The sequence below is a fragment of the Chionomys nivalis genome, chromosome 6 (genome assembly GCF_950005125.1).
Source record: "Chionomys nivalis chromosome 6, mChiNiv1.1, whole genome shotgun sequence".
Taxonomy (NCBI): Eukaryota; Metazoa; Chordata; class Mammalia; order Rodentia; family Cricetidae; genus Chionomys; species Chionomys nivalis.
Window position 1 is genome coordinate 85,014,516 of NC_080091.1, and position 17,616 is coordinate 85,032,131.

At 36.0% G+C, this 17,616-nt stretch overlaps 1 protein-coding gene across 1 annotated transcript in view; it reads right to left on the reverse strand.

Annotated features, from left to right (window-relative positions):
• Positions 1-335: 335 nt before the first annotated feature.
• LOC130876362 (transmembrane protease serine 11G) overlaps positions 336-17,616 on the reverse strand; it is a 31,927-nt gene continuing 14,646 nt past the window's right edge. The window contains exons 2-10 of the mRNA XM_057772877.1: positions 15,878-15,999; positions 14,461-14,579; positions 12,920-12,987; positions 12,127-12,287; positions 6,258-6,296; positions 5,411-5,582; positions 4,168-4,427; positions 2,327-2,469; positions 336-497 (exon numbers count right to left, since the gene is read on the reverse strand). Coding sequence (XP_057628860.1) covers positions 336-497; positions 2,327-2,469; positions 4,168-4,427; positions 5,411-5,582; positions 6,258-6,296; positions 12,127-12,287; positions 12,920-12,987; positions 14,461-14,579; positions 15,878-15,999 — 1,246 coding nt within the window. The remainder of the gene's footprint in view (positions 498-2,326; positions 2,470-4,167; positions 4,428-5,410; positions 5,583-6,257; positions 6,297-12,126; positions 12,288-12,919; positions 12,988-14,460; positions 14,580-15,877; positions 16,000-17,616) is intronic.

Below are 17,616 nucleotides of genomic sequence, written 5' to 3' on the forward strand. Positions count from 1 at the left end.
CACCAGAGAAGGGTCTGGAGAGAAGCAGAGAGTGGCGGTGCAGTTAGTATTTAGTTAATCTCCCGATTACTGTAAGTTGAAAAAAATATGAAGGAGGAGAACAGAGGTGAGTAGGGCGGTAATGAGATGCTTTATGGAGCAGACAGCATCCTTTGTGTTCAAGGTTGCTGGAAACGTTCCAGTAATGCGGAAGAAAGTCTGTCCCCTTCTGATTTAAGGTCACCACACCATGCTCGTTTGCATCTCGAACTAGATGACCATGTTCCCGGTAATGAACACTGAATGAAATTTGCCGGAGGCCGTGTGTGACACTCCAGTTTGAATAAGGGGTGGCATTAGATGTTAGTTTTAGATTTAATCCAGTTCCGATAATGAGTCACTCTCGTGTAAATTCCAGGCTTGTTTTCTTTTCCACAGTCGATTCCCCAGCTAACAATGCCAAGAAGATACCAGATATTTCCATCGTGCGGAATGACCAGGGGCCCTCCAGAATCACCCTAGAAAAGAAGGGAAATATAATCAATGTGGGAAATATTGTTTCCAAAATGAAAACTAATTGACTCCTGTCTAATAAATCCATATCCGAAACGAACACTACGACTTTTCCACAAAACTTCTTTAACTCTATTAGCTAGAAATGATGCCTTGGTTTAAATTAGATTTTCACCTTGTTCCACTCTTACTAATCAGTAGAAGAGTGTTCTGGAATGTTCTTTCAAATGTGCAGTATTTATTAATGAAAGGCCATGGCAAGTCCCCAGTAAACACCTTCAAAGACCTAAACCATGAGTATTTCTCGGTTACTTTTAACATAAGATTTCAACAAAAGATTTAAAATTTATCTTTACGTAATAACTTTATCCTATCCAAAAATAAAAAATACCCTGTGATAGTTTATTACAATTTCTTAGAATGAGGGAAACGGTAGAGTCTGGAGGAAACAGGGGCTCCTGAAGCAACTTTGAGGCTCCTTCCTTTCCATATTCCTCCTGTTCTTAGTCTCTTCCAGTGTCTGGTGCACAGCGTGAATACTGATTGACTTAAGGCAATCCTCTTCAGCTGCTTTCCCTCGGGCCTCCATTACAACTGAGTTCCTCATGCTCTTAGTGTACTGCCAGTAAAAGGAAATAAGGACGCATGAGCCAATGAGCCGAGAATGTCAGCTCCTGTGTAGATCATGTTTAGTCTCTGAATCTTGTGATTCCATTGTATGTTGGATACACATCTTGTTTCTCCTTCTCAGGGGGAATTGGAAAGATATCTTGTATTCTAGAATGTGTAGCTAAACCCTGACTTTCTTCCTTTGTTTTAATAACCCATGCCCTAATGAAATTGTAAGCTCATTGCGTTTGTCTTTTTTTTTTTTTGGTTTTTCGAGACAGGGTTTCTCTGTGGTTTTGGAGCCTGTCCTGGAACTAGCTCTGTAGACCAGGCTGGTCTCGAACTCACAGAGATCCGCCTGCCTCTGCCTCCCAAGTGCTGGGATTAAAGGCGTGCGCCACCACCGCCCGGCTCATTGCGTTTGTCTTAAATTTTAGTTTCCTTCAGCAATGTCTATACTAACCTGTGATTCACAAGTAGCTGAATAAATAAATGAATGCATATTTATTACCATTGTATGACAGCCAATGTCAAGTCAACAAAAATACATGCATGCAACAAATGTCACACATGTGCCAAGTTATCAGAGCCAATATTAATTCTTCAAGGAATCACTAAGTTCTTGTGCCCAGTCACAAATGCTATAGGTCACATCTTTAATTCATGAATTATTTTTAGTTCTTCAAATAATCATATTTGGAACTGATAATGTGCTTAAATGCTTAGTGCTTGCAATAAATGTGTTGTAAGTATGGAGAAAACGCTATTTCTATAATTTGAAAAATGATCTGTGATATACTACATTTATAGGAGGGACTACAGGTAATTATTTTTTCCCAATACTCTAATTCTATTTGGGCATACACTATTTAATTACAAAGGTTAGCAGATCTTGTCTCACTGTGGCTTGAAGTTAATAGGAATGAGATATTCAAAGTTTAGTTGACTGAGCCTTGATTCTGTGGCTTCATGCCTGTTTTCTACTCTCTGGCTGGATTACTGATCTCTACCAAGAGTTCTGACTTTCAACTGAAAACCTTGCTTAGATAGCTCTGTTCAATATGATGTTTCATAAGGAGCTGTATGTCTTGTTCTCCAATCCCTGTTCACACCTCTCTCCTCCGCAAGCTAATTTCATGGAACTGTGCTAAATGACATCACTCTGTGATCAATGATTTCATCCTTATCAAGTAGAGACAGTTTTTGTGGATTAGAGTATACTTACCTCACAGGCGTCCAGTTTCCCTGTCAAGAACCCAGCACATATCATTCCTGATGATATAGCTCCACCATACACACTCACTTGGTTACATACATCATTACTTATGATCTCTATTTCAACCTCTTGGAGAGAATTGGGAAAGGGACCTAAATAGGGAGACAATAAATGGATGAGAAACTAGATAATCCCAATTTATAAATCATTTAGAAAGACTAGCATTTTTAAGAATCAAGTTTCATTCTATGGGATCCAATTGCTTCGTGAGAAGGATGATGTGTACGATGAAATTGGTGTGGCTTGCTGTTTAAAACAAACATCAGTACAAATAGAAAGAGAGCACACCCGTCATGCTTTTTTCAGTAAGCACATTACATGATTCGTTTGCATTGACTGTAATGTAAAGTTGCCATTTACTTGAATGTAATACTGGTTTAAGCTATTCTGTTTTCATGTTTCCGTTGACAGCTTCAGTTAAAAATGCCATTCATATGCAATTCTCTCTCGTTCTTTTTATAAGAGAAGAATTGGCGTAATTAAGAAACTAGAGACTTAGTAGTCTTTACATATATGCTATAGCTGTTAGCTTGGTGTTTTTGTGGAACTCCTAACAGTGGGATCAGGTATGTCTCTGACTCTTTGGCTTGCTCTTGGAACTCTTTTCTTTCTGTTGGGTTGCCATGTCCAGCCTCTATATGAGGGCTTTTGTCTTGTCTTATTATGTCTTGTTTTGTCCTGTTTGGCTGTTCTTCCCCCACTTTTAGTTTTTTTAAAATCATTTTTAAAACAATCTTTTTAAAAAAAATTTTACATACTAATCCCTGTTTCCTTTCTCTCCTATCCTCCTACTCCCCCCAGCTTCCCTCACACCATCCACTCCTCAGAGAGCTGAGGCCTCCCATAGGAGTCAACAAAGTCGGTTACATCACTTGAGGCAGAACCGAGGCCCTCCCACTTGAATCTAGGTTGAACAAGGTAACCCTCCATAGGGAAGGAAAGGGATATCTTGATAGAGCCAGTATGGGGTTAGCAAGAAATCTGGCTGTTATCTCTTGGAAGTTTGCTCTTTCCTGAAGGAAAACACAGGAATAGTGATCAGGGGATAGGGGATGGGGCAAAATCTAGGAGAAGTAGAGGGAGGTAAAGCTGTGGTTGGGATGTATTATGTGACAGAAGAATCCATTTTCAATAAAAAATGAAGAAAAAGAAGAAAGAGGAAAAAGAAGAAGAGGAGGAGGAGGAGGAAAAGGAGAAGCGGCAGCATAGGAATCCAAAACTCATGTCTACATCTAAAAGTCTGTGCTTGCTATTTTTTGAGTATTATTTAATGGAACAAAATGCCATATGTCTCGACTTGATATTGTTACCAGCTTCAGAGATACACGGGTCAGAGGCTCCCATTTAATATTTAATACCAGGCAGGAACAGGTCTTTGAATTCCTTGCCGAGGCCCTTTCGGTTTAGCACTGTGGCCCTCTAGGATTATCATCATTAGTGCTTGTAAATTCTATGAGTCAGACAGACATAACCAACTCCCTACATATGAAATATTCGGGCAGAAAGGAGGATATTTGAATGAATATGCTCTGATAAACTTTGAAAACAAAGTTCTAAGAGTATGAAAATATAGTCTATAAAATGACTGTCTATATATTGCTATCTTAACCACTATATCAAATATAAGTATATGAGTACGATTTATAGATAAAGTTTTCATAGTTTTTTGCTGTGACTGTCATGGGATTATCTTGATTTATACTTCATATTTTTTTATTTGATTGGGAATTTCCATGCAGGAGCAACTTAGGTTTGCATTGGTGAATCCTTGTTTTTCCTGATATACTCACCATTTGCTTTCAACGCTCCCCATCCAGTGACAAACACTTTACTCTTCGGCAAGACTTGAAAGGTAGCATCGGGGAGACAGACTCTGCGCAGGTTTTCAGAAAACAGGACGGGGCTGGAGAGCTTGACCACAGCAATATCATCGTCATGCTTGTGAGCTGCGTAGTTCTCATGAATAATGATGGACGCTATCTTTCTTGTTGTCAGTGGATGGCTTAGGGCTGTCCCAAAACTGACTGTCCACAGTTTGGGGTTTTTGTAACTGATCACAAATTAAAAGAAGCAAACACAGTGAGTTCATTTTTGGTCTAAAGTTGCCCAGGATTCTGGATGAGCAATGGGATTTAAATGTGGGAGACAGGTAAATTCTTTAAGGTCATAATTCATTTGGACTTTCCCACTATTTTTTTTAGACTTTCTCATCCTTATAATTTGCTTCCTAACTGATAAGAAACATTCCATTAAAAGTAGGTTTAGTCACCCTCTTTGAGAATGAGTATGCATTTTAAAGGAAACAAAATATTATTGCTATCTTATATAAATAATATACAAAATATATTATTTGAAGAAAATAAAAATACTACATATAATCATCTACATATATTTCTGTAAATACTCATACATACTTATAATCATGTACAGTCATATATTTTTATTCATAGGTTCATAGAGAGGAAGGCATAGACAAAAAAAGAGAGAAAAAAGATAGAGGCTCAGAAAAAAAGATAAATTTGTAGCCATATGTTATGTTTTTTAATGACCTTTTTCCATTGGGCATTTTATCCAAAATATTTTCCCCATTTTATTTGAATTTCACTAGGGTTATCATATCTCCTTTTTCTCTCCAACAGTGGCATATGTCAAATATTTAACAGTGTACAAAGGATAGAAACGTATAGCCCATAATATTCATGTAGAACATCAGATATTAGTTTAGGTTGGGGTATAATTAATGGCACTAAAAGAAAACATCAATCTATTTCAGGAAAACTGGTGAGCATACTTGATTTTTCACTGTTTACTTGTTTCTAGTTAAAATTGAGATTACTACAAAAGATACATTCAGTTGGAACTGAAAGCAATCTATTCTTTGTCCTATTTTTCAGTAATTGATTTTCTTTTCTACTCCTGCCAACAAGGGGCTAAGAGATTCATGGAAAGGATGAAGGAGAGATAAGAATTATGGAATATGAATGTGAGAAGCAGAGATGTTTGGGACTTCAAGAGAGCAACCTGAGGACTCACGTATCAAAGCAGTGAGCAGAGGTCAGGAGCCACTGGGAGCCAATCAGGGATGCACCACAGAGGTGGATACCATCCACCTGCAGGCTGCTTTGCCATGGCCAGGAAGCTTTGTCTGCAGGTTTGCCATTAGCAATTCTTGCTGTAAGTGGGTACTCCTTCCCCAAGCCACAATCTGTCAGCCAGAACAAAATAACATGGTTATTTGCAGAGACTTGTAAATGTATCTAGATGTCTTCAGCAAAATTAAGCATGAAAATATTTAAGGATGTGTCTTGCCTTGAAAATATTCATTAAAATTAACAGTAAATGTTATGAGGACGATGGATAGTCAAGTTGACTGAGTATACATATTTTTCAATGAGATCATTAATAATTAAAAGTTAACTCTCATTTTTAGTGTATTTAAAATAATTTTCCTTTGATAGTAGTTTTTCATATTTTCTGAGTCCTGTTATGTGTAACAGGTTACTCCAGTGATAGTTGACAATTATTGCAGATAACTTTCAGTTATAATATTTTAAAATCTATCAAATAGATATTATTTTACATAACATAGCTAGTAGGTTTCATTTAAATCTATGAAAATTTATATTTTAACAAATAAGTCAAATGAAAATAAGTTGTAAAAACTTGTGGAATTTGTTAAGGTCAGCAGTGAATATTACTACTAAAAGAAAATATTGCTAAAAAAATCATAAAAATTCTGTTAGTAATGTTCTCATTAATTAAAAGTCACATATCCATTTAGAAATACTGTAGGTATTTGAGAAATGGGATACATGCAGATAAAGTGTTGTGAGTTTGAGTCTTTGATTTAATAACATATCAGTGACATTCTTGGACTCACCACTGTTTAGAATATTCTCTGCTTGTGCTGCATTCATTTCTGGAAAAAAATGAAATCAAGGTCATTTTTCAGTGACATAAGTGTTATAATTTAAAATACAGTGCCTACATGGTATGAGATCTTCAGATTGGGAAAAAAATGAACTAATGAAGACAATCAATGTAAAGGCAATAAAACAAGCCATGAAAATGGGTGCTGAAATATCAATTAAGATTCTGACTGCACATGGATTTCAGGAAGATCCTAATATGATTATAAAATCATTGTCATAGACAAACATTATTTGTCTGTAAGATTAATGTCATACCAACTTATTGATGTAAAAGTTAAGTGTGTAAGGCCATTTTTACATGTGTCCTCCAACATGTGTAGAAGCCTTTCATTCTGGCTTCACTCGCATGGAGCTGTTTAGGAGAGGCATACAAACCATCTTCAAAGTCTGGTATCTAAGATTGGCCCATAAATTTTTTTCCTATTGTATCAAATTCCACCTGCATCTAACATGTTATCATTTTTATTTACAGATAAAACTTGAAAATGATATACTAGGTGACTACCTTCCCAAATCACTTTGATGTGGGAGTGATTTCTTTCTAATCTGTTGCTTTCATTGGTTAATTAATAAAGAAACTACCTAGGCCCATTTGATAGGCCAACCCTTAGGTGGGTGGAGTAAACAGAACAGAATGCTGTGAGAAAGAAGCCGAGTCAGTCAGTCGCCATGATTCTCCCACTCTAGAGAGACGCAGGTTAAGATCTTTCCTGGTAAGCCAGCTCGTGGTGCTACACAAAATATCAGAAATGGGTTAGATCAATATGTAAGAGCTAGCCAATAAGAGGCTAAAACTAATGGGCCAGGCAGTGTTTAAAAGAATACAGTTTCCGTGTAATTATTTCGGGTATAAAGCTAGCCGTGCAGGCAGCTGGGTGCCAGGAACGTAGCCCACTGCTCTTATTACAACATCACTTGTATTGCTCTCTATGCCAGCATGTGTAGTGAGATTCTAGTCAAGTATATTCAATTGAAAGCTGGGCCAGCATTTCAGGGTCAGGTCTTTAGATCAGTCTCAAGGGACACTGAGTTGGAACCACTGTTAGGAAGTTAATTATAGAACATTCTTAGAATTCAGTTCTACCATTAGTAAAAACTCCCATGTCTTCCCTGGCCCTTAGAATAAATGTAGATTTGTCCTCAGTGTCACACTGAACTGCTCTTCCTCCTTGACCTTCAAGGTCTTAACTGTGTTCAGATGTAGCTTCTGTTGGCAGTCTTTAATCAACTAGCTGCATGCTTCATTAGAATGCTTTTCCCATGGCCTTTCCCTGCAGGGTTTCCTGTCTTTCAGATCTCATCTTTAAAGATTCCTTCTTTCACAGTGCTTTCCATGACAAAGCAAACTGAAGTCTCATGTCGTTGTCAGGACAACATTATTTGTTGCTGCCCAGTTTGTTCACTTTTTCCTTTCAGTTAAAATATTGATTCTAGTTGTACAGAGATTTCAGTTCCTGAATGGAATAACATAGTTGCTGAGAGAATAGATGAATAGCCATTATGACCTATAGTCTACTGAGTTCTATAAGATATGCACTGTGATGAATTATACACTCTGTTGTATAATATCTTTGTAGTGATGCCATGATACAAGTCTATAGAAGCATGATGTAATACTTGTTGAGGAACAGTCTCAAGGTCAGGCAGTTTGTCCTTCACATGAAAGTCATCTGTACGTTAGTCCTACCCTCTATTAGGTCATAATTCTCAGTGAGTGGATTATGGTTAATTTGTAACTTATTAACAACTTTCTCCCAAACCAATATATATCTATTCAGGAAATATTGATCTACTCTTGAGATAGAGCTGTGTCTCATATAGAGGCATTATTCAATAAATGTGCTCTTCTTTCCTGATAGAAATATTGTAAAACTTTAGTTCGGGGCCAAGATTGTTCAGACTCAATTTTCTCTTTTCTTCTTCTGTAAATGCAACCATTCACTGTATTGGTGAATTTTGCATCAGTGAATTCAACTAACTCCCAGTCAGAAATATTTGCAAAACACTGAATCTGACTTGTATTTTTCCATTATATTCCCTAAATGCCAAGTACTTACATATAATTTATGCTATATTAGATATTGTAAATAATATATAGTTTATTAAAGTACAGGGGGGGACTGGAGTGTTAGTATTTCACCTAACATGCCCAAGGTCCTAGGTTTGAGCTGTGGCACAATAACACACACACAGAGACACACACACAGTGCATGGGGAGACCTGCATATATTGTATAGCAATACTATGAAATTTTGTAGAAGAGATGTGATATCAAAATTATTTACTACAGTAAAAGAACTCTCATAGCTATAAAGAAGGTGACAAAATGGTGAAAGACTTCAGAATTTGAGGAAGGAAAAGGGCTAGGCTTTGTGACCTTTCTCTTCGTTTTACTTATAACCTGGACTAGGGACCAGAAAGGTCTGTCAATAAGTGGCTGTCAACAAGTTCAAAGAAAATAGTCTCAGGAAATGTCCAATTTTCCTATGCAAAGTACTAAGAGAGGGGAAGAACAATAGAGATTTACCTAGACCTCTACTGTAAAGCCTGAAAGTTGAATTCTCCAGAAGCAATGACACCAGGAATCCCCGGACCATCCCAGTTCCCCTGCTGTGACCAAAACACTGGTGGACAAACTACCACATCTGTGGAGACATCAGTAGACTCCTTTATCTACTCAGTGGCATAAGGAGATCCAGGTCCATAGGGATATGAAACTACAGGGCAGTCCAGAGAAGCACATTCTACAGCTGTGACTAGCAGGCAGCAAAACAGCATAGTGTTGCAAGAATCTCCAAGACTAAACCGCCATTGAAATAACAAAAGTAGGCAAGAATTTAGACTCTCAGTGTAGGAAAGGTTGAATGTGTGCTAAATGGGAAAAAAAATTATTCAGGCTTAAGATTCTCCTAGCCTATAATGTTCAGAATATGCAAACTGTCATGAAATAAAACAAAATAAGATAGGAAATCTGCAATTTAAATGAGAACACAAACAACCAATGCTAATTCTGAGAGATCTATAATGCTAGAAATAATTGATACAGATTTTGAAGAGCTGCGACAATCAAGGATCTTGTAGTAAGTGAAAAATATTAACAAAGCAGTAGAAATAATAAAACAATCATTGAAAATGATAGGGATGAGAAAAAATTGCCATCATATAAGAAAAATAATAGCAGTGAGAATAGACCAACTGATTTGATGGTAGTCCTAGTGCTGATAGATAATGGGAACAGCATCAGTGAACTGAGGACAGTAGCTGAATTATTCAGCTTTAAGAGCAGAGTAAATGAACCCAAATGAGCAATGTCTTTGGGGTCTGTGGGATACTTTATAGAACACGGGTACTTGTGACTTTCTAGAATGGAGACAAATAAGTATGGGTCTAAAAAGAGAGTTTATAAAACAGCGGTTGAGAATTCCTCACGATTGTTAAAGACAGAATTGTATAGGTTCAAATAATGAGAACACTCCAAATAGGGTAGAGTAACGAGAGCCATCATAATGAAATTGTAAGGAAAATAGACATGAAGGCGAACAGAATGAGTCTGAAACTGACTTTTAAGAGACTCCTTTTGTATCTCGCCCACTTTCAAGGAATTGAATTAGCTTACAGAGTTTTAGGGCAAACATTTGCCAGACCCAGTCCCCTCCCAGTGCTGAGCTTAGCGTGTATGTGTGTGCATCACTGAGTAGCGCAAACATTTCCTGCACCTAAGGAAGCAGGTAGGGGACAGATTAGCTGATGTCTATATGGATCAACAGTGATGGAGGTCTGAACACAATCTTGTGAAGGACATCAATATCCCATAAAATAGAAGGAGGTGAGTGTAGTGTGATTAATATAGGGAGGCAGTGTGGATGGGATTACTATAGTAATAAGGAAGTAGAGTTTCTAATATTTGACTTAATAGGACTTCAAAATAAAAATTTCTAAAAGTGACAACCTGAGAGATAGCCCGGTTGGTAAAGTATTTGCCACACAGCATGAGGACTGGAATTTGGATACTTAGCACCCATGTTAAAAGTCCAGGCAGGACAGAGTAGCCATAGAGTTGGGGAAGCAGCGACAGGGCTTGCTTAAGCTAGTCTACCTGTCAGTGAACTCCAGATTCACTGGAGAGAGAACTCTTCTCAAAAACCTGGTAGAGAGTGACTGAGTGAGGAAGAAATCTGTTTATGTTTGGCCTACAGCCAAATAGAAGCACAGGTATGTGTACCCTTCTTCCCTGCTCCCACCCATACACACATGAACACATGCACATACACACACATTTGCAAAAATTAATAAAAAGACAAGATCTCCTGAGTAAACTAGGAGTATGAAGACGTTGGGGGAAGGTTGGAGGGGAGGGGAAAAGAAAAATGTAGAGCTCAATAAAAATCAATAAAGCATAAAAAATAAAAAATAAAAATGCATCTCAGATATACCGTGTGCCCTCAAACTAAATCTCTTCTTTATGACTTTGGCAAAACCTATAATATAACTTTCTTTTTGATATATCATAATTACTCTCACTCTCTCAAACAATTTTGGGGATAAAAGTAAGGGGGAGGATATACTGGTAACTTGTAATTTACTTTTGGCTTTCCAATCTTATTTCATATCTTAAAAATTCTTTTTTTTATTTTTTTTATTTTTTTTCTTTTATTAATTAATTTATTTAATTATTAAAGATTTCTGCCTCTTCCCCACCACAAAAAACAATGACTTCACAAATGGACGGAAATAGAAAACACTATCCTGAGTGAGGTAAGCCAGACCCAAAAAGAGGAACATGGGATGTACTCACTCATATTTGGTTTCTAGCCATAAATAAAGGACATTGAGACTATAATTCGTGATTCTAGAGAAGCTAAATAAGAAGGTGAACCCAATTAAAAACATATAGTCATCCCCCTGAATATTAACCTTCATCAGGCGATGAAAGAAGACAGAGACAGAGACCAACATTGGAGCACTGGACTGAAGTCTCACGATCCAAAGGAGGAGCAGAAGGAGAGTGAGCACGAGCAAGGAACTCAGGACTGCGAGGGGTGCACCCACACACTGAGGCAATGGGGATGTTCTATCGGGAACTCACCAAGGCCAGCTGGCCGGGGTCTGAAAAATTCTAATTAAATACAATTTTCTAAGTTAATTTAGATGCTAGCAGCTGTCTGAGAATTATAAAGACCTTTTTAAAATCTCACATACCAAATATTTATCAACTACTTCTTTATGCAGATAGGTTTTTTTATTTTTTTTTAAGGTTTTTTTTTTCTATGGCTGAGATACATTCTAACAGGGTTTGGCATTTTTCTTCAGCTCACTCTATGTCCCAGGTCAAGTCTATCCTGTGTATTTTGGGAAGAATATGTTAATCTAAAATGAGCTCCACTTGCAATTAGACCATGTTTGTGCCCGACATATTATTATTTTTTTGTTCATATCATCTTCACATTCTATATTCAGTTGGGGAAACTCTTGCCAAAATAAAAGAGGTTTAGAGATCTAGTGTATCAATAGTAGAAGTTAGGCTATTTTTAAATACCACAAACATTGTTACTTAATTTAAAAATGTTGCCAAGGTTTGTTTTAATAAGAAAAAAATACTTTCATATGTAGGTAATCATACAGTTCTTATAATTATTTTCATACCAACCAAGGGAAGATACTCTTTGGTGCCAAATGAGTGAGAAGTTGTTCATTAGTGACTCAGAGACCTAGAATAAAAATGGTTTTGTTTTATAGTGAAATAAAGAATCTTTCTCGGGAGACAGATGATAATTAAAAGTGTTAGCTCTTGTGAGAAGAAAAAAGTGTCTTTCTTGCCTCTAAGATTAGGTAATGAAGTGTCTCTCTTCATGAAGCTCTGGGTGGATTGCAACTTCCTGTGCAAAATGCTATCAGCTTGTCTTTTCAAAGTGCCCACACTGTTACGGGGAAACTGAAATTTAATCAGTATGTCTGCTTTCAAACCATCATTACTTGGCCTGAAAAAGAAAGGCACCAATGTAAGGCAATGGCCTAGTAATTATTCTTAATACTATACTATTAGTACTTCAATATTGCTTGTAGCTTTAAGAAAAAAAACAAATATTCCATGCCCCTTATTGTCATGATTATCTCCTTTATATATCACACAGATGTTAAGTCCTAGATTACCCTCAGCTTAAAAAACTTAATCATAATCATAGTGAAGAATGGAAAATCATAAATCTGACTTTGTATTTATACCATCTATAAATAAACTTTGTATTTATATCACATATAAATACATCTATATCTATATATACATATATATACTTTTGATTTTTAAAATATTTCTAGTAGGTATTTACTATAAAACAAGTAAAATTAACAGAAGTAACTAAGATGGAAGGAATTGTCTATTGGAATATCTTTTGTTTTTTCAAAGGATGAAGAGAAGAACATATTTCATTATTACTCAAAAAAACTCTCCCACTGTGCTCGGTATAGGAGCAATTGCACTGTGAGAAGACTTGCTAGCTTTTCTTTGGTATATGTAAAGTCTTTACATCCTCTCTGTAAAGGAAACAGGTTAAGAATAACTGAACAGTACATAGTTGCCTTTCCCTCGTATGAATTTATTAACTGTGGTTACCTGAAGTTGACAACCTGAGATTTGAGATAATGATGCTTTAAACTGGATCTGTGAAAAATCGCATCTATCTGAAAAAGAATACAAGAGAACTTTGTTAAGTATTAATTATGTACATTTAAGAATGCTAATTTAAAGCTTACTGTGATACAAAATGTCATTTACTATAATGTTTGTTTATAGTTATCTCAAAGATGCTCATTTGAGCATAATCCTGTTGTCATATAACCCTTCCTATGATTGGAAGAACTTTCTATGTGTGTTTGAAAGTTATCAGCAAAAAGAGTTGAATTAAGGTAGACAATTCAAAAGCAGGAATTGGAGCCCAGAGACTGTGTAAGGTTGTTGTGCATGGACTCATCATCAACTGATATCCGTGTCTTGAAACTCAGTCATGTTAGTCTCTGAGTGTGATGGAAAGATCAATTTTTAGGTTTGGTAAAACAGTTTTAGATGAAGTTTTGATCCTTCAGACAATGGTGTTGGGAGGATGATGCACACACAGTCAGGCACTTCCACAAACTTGATTTTTATAGAAGAAATGTACAAAATATTTACTTAGAATAAAATATGTCTATGAATGCTACAATGTACTATTTTGACTTTCCTATATGGAATACTTCATTGATGGTAAAATATCCCAGATCAACTTATTTCTTAACAAAGCAGGAACAATGGTAACGGGATGACAGTTCTTGCAAGCCCATTTATTGTCGTTGACTCATCAAGCTGATTTGGTCAAGGTAATCTCGACCAAGCTGTGTCTGAGCAGGTAGTTGCACAAATCTCAGTAGTGCTGCCAAATAGCTTATAGAAATGAGCTCTATAAGACTAGTGCTATTTACTCATCATTTAATTTATGAAGTCTTCTTCAATGAAATGTCATGTGATGTTATATTAGACAGACTGGGAAGATGTGCTTCAGGAGATCAATAACTGTTAGTAAAACAAGTGGCCACATGTTTCCTTTTAGCATATCTAGAAGTATTTCTTATGGAAACATTTTTATTTATACATGTTTAATTTATATGTATATATATCCCTATAAAATATTTAGAGAATCTACTATAAAAATCATTGAAGTCACTTAAAATTATTATCCAAGGAACCTTGCATGATCTGGGTATATATGTATTCATGTACACATATAGACAATTACTATCACTTATATTTTATACAGAAAATACACAAAATCAAATTTAGTTACTGGTTTTCATATTAACTGTTCAGAAGATGTTTACATTATCTGCAACTAGTACTGTGTGTTAGTCAATAAACTAATAAACTTTGCACCAGAGACTGAATCTGACTTGCATTGTATCATTTATAAACTAGCAATGTTCTCTACATTGTATTTGGCTTCCCGTTGCAGTGTGTATGCATAGTCACATGTTTAGCAGGTCATGTATGTATGTACATGCTTGTATATGTATATATGAATTTGTGTTGAGGCCAGAAGTTAACATCAGGTGTCTTCTCCTATTGCCCTCCACCTTATATACTTTCAGGGTAGCAATGGTGGTAGTAGCAAAGTATAGATCTACCTCATTGCTGAGTTTTTGTTTCAGGTCTATCCGAAGTCTTGACTGTTCTATAGACAAATCTGAGCTATATTTAATGCTGGGAATCCGGAAGGAGGCCTGATAATAATAAGTCTTCTCATCTGAAAGGCAGAACAGAGATGGATAACTTCTGTTAATTACTTTGAGCGAAAGAAGTCAAGAACGCATAATTTTTCTCTGAAGATTATTATGCTGGAAGCTCAGTACTCCATATAATAATTTTGAGCAACAAAAATCTGACAAGTGGGGAGGGGAGGAGCTGACTGTCATGATTGCCCAGAGATTAATATTGGCTTTACACAGTGGGTTAGTCCTTACAGGTGATTAATTCTTATGAAAGTCAAGTTCCTTCTTGTCTCTTGTTTTCTGTCTTTCCATGTGATCCAGGCACTACTCAGCCCTGACACACACTCCTCCCATAATGCTATCTTCTGTGTTTGTTAATGGAGAGTGTTTGTTCATTTCCTGGCCACTCAGACCCCAATAATCACACAGAACTATATTAATTACAATATTGTTTGACCAATAGCTTACATCTTAAATTAACCCATTTCTATTAATCTATGTACCACCATGAGGTTTTGGCCTATGGTAAGAGTCCAGTAACTTTCTCCTTCAGCAGCTACATGGTATCTCTCTGACTCTGCCTTCTTTCTCCCTGCATTCAGTTTAGTTTTCTTAGCTCTATTCTACCTTGCCATAGGCCAAAGCAGGTTCTTTATTAACAAATGTTAATAAAACATATACAGAGCATACAAAGGGAAACTCACATCAACTGTTTTGATGGAGTTTGTTGCAGTCATCCAAACTAACCTGTACCACTGTCACCTGAAGCCTCTTTTGTTGATAAAGTATCCAATTTTATAAAGCATCTTATTATAGAAATATTAAGCAAACTGACAGTCATATAATCAGTGCACTTCAGAAAATTAAATATCCAATAGATGTAGTTAGTATCTCCCTTAACCATTTTAAGATCATATATCTTTATAACCACCATGGTTGCATTTTTTTCTGGCACAATCATTACCTATTTATTATAGGTGGTATTTCATAGTAAGTGACAATTTAAAATACTAAGCAATTAATTAATGTCATAATACAATAGGTCAACACCAAATTTAAAAATTCTACTGTAATAAATTTTACTATAAGCATATATATATCATCACACCATAAATAGCATATCAGTGAACTTTTTGTGCAATTCAAAAAATGGTATTACATGAATAGCATCAGGTTTTGAATATTAGAAATGATTTTTTACACTAAAGATTACTATTGCTCAAATTTATTCTAATAAAAATTTTATTCTGTAATTGGAGAAAATGTTAAGGTTTAGAAATAGATGTTTTCAGTCTTCAAATTTCCGAAGTAATACAATAAAATGTGACCTTACCATACACCAAAAAGTAGACAAGGAGCCCAATGATTATTGCTAAAGCCAATGAAACAGCCGTGGTAGTAAGAGCAACCATCCATGGTTTCCAGGAACATTTTCTTCTACCCAGGATCCCTGGCCTTTTGAAAGAAAAATGCATATTAAAAGCAGTGAGGATCCTAAGGTTATTATTTTTTAAATTCAAACTATTTCTCTCTGAAGTTCATAATTAGTTTATATTATATTTTATAACATTTGAATATATTTAATGCAATATAAGAAAAAATACTACAAAAATCAAACTTACTTTTTAACTTTAAACAGTCAACATTATACAGAGGTTACTACTGTATATAATTTCTGGTCCATGATGAATTTTCTTCTTCTTTTTTGTTTGGTACAAGATCTAATATCACAAATGTAATTGATGGGCCTCAGATAACAATGAATCTCTGAAAAGAATGGCATTTGGGTTGTTGTTCCCACATAAAGAACTACAGCAGTTCATAGATTACCAAAGTTTATTGAGAGGAACAGAAATGAGACTTGGTCTACTGGATTTGTTCTTTTGTCTGTTTGTTTGTTTTCACAGTTTTACATGTAAACCATGTAATTAGGACATGTAATTTGTACTGAATATAAGGAAGATGAAACTATAATGGACTCAGTCAAGTAGCAAAGAAGAGAATTATGATGAAGAATAATTAGTAAAATAAAAAAATCACCAATATCACGAATAAATATAAAAATGGGAACTCAGAACTCTGGTTTGGTATAATGAATATTACATAGGGTTGTAACAACTTAGACCTATGTGGTATTTTCTTGGTTCTTTTTTTTAACCAAAGATGTCACTAGGATAAGGTCAAATATAATCAAGGAAATAGAACATCTTAATAGTTGTGTGCAGAATAAAATAGAACAATAGTAGTGTCAGGGACTTGCAAACATGACGAGGAGCCCATGCTTCTGATCGCAGTGAGTGTCTTAAGTGCACGAAGCTCCGTGGAAACAGGATGTTATGATAACCCTTACCCCATCCCAGTGTCAGGTTCTTCCGTGTAAAGATAAAATCATAGAGCAGGGACTAGAACACTGACATGAGCTGTCCAGGGTGAGCTAATGCATAGAGAAACTAACTGCACAGGAACACAATTCTGAAAGTTTACCATGTTGGTTTTTGTTCTGTACAACCTACCCTTGAACAAGAGGAGTTATCTTTTCTGGAATAGGTACCTGGTCATGGAGAGGCATAAAGGGGTTCCAGTTAACAAATTGAAGGGATTAGCTGAATAGCTACCATGGGCAGCAATGATCTGGAGGGAATGGAGCTGTCTCTACAGTACAAAAGAGAACCTAGAATATCCACATCATGTGTTGATCGTGAGTGAGCCCCTTTGCCTACCTAGCAATGAGCAACTATGCCTGCCTGGCATTGACACTGACGTCATATGCAAACCACTATGCCTGACGTTGGCAAAGTGTCTGGGATCTGAACTCCAAGTCTTAGGTTTGCACAGAGCATGCATTTTGTTTTGTTTGTTTGTTTTTTTTTCATCTGAGCCATTTTTCCATACCTGAATCCAGAAGAAATTTTATAGAAAAGTTATTGCTTCTCTTTCAGAGACTATAATGTCTAAAATGTCTTCAAAACTTCAGAGAGATGGAACCACTGTTTGTTTTCCTCTCTGGATTAACAATAGAATTTTGTTGTTGTTGTTTTTGCTTTTGATACATGGCTTCCCTGTAGCTTTGAC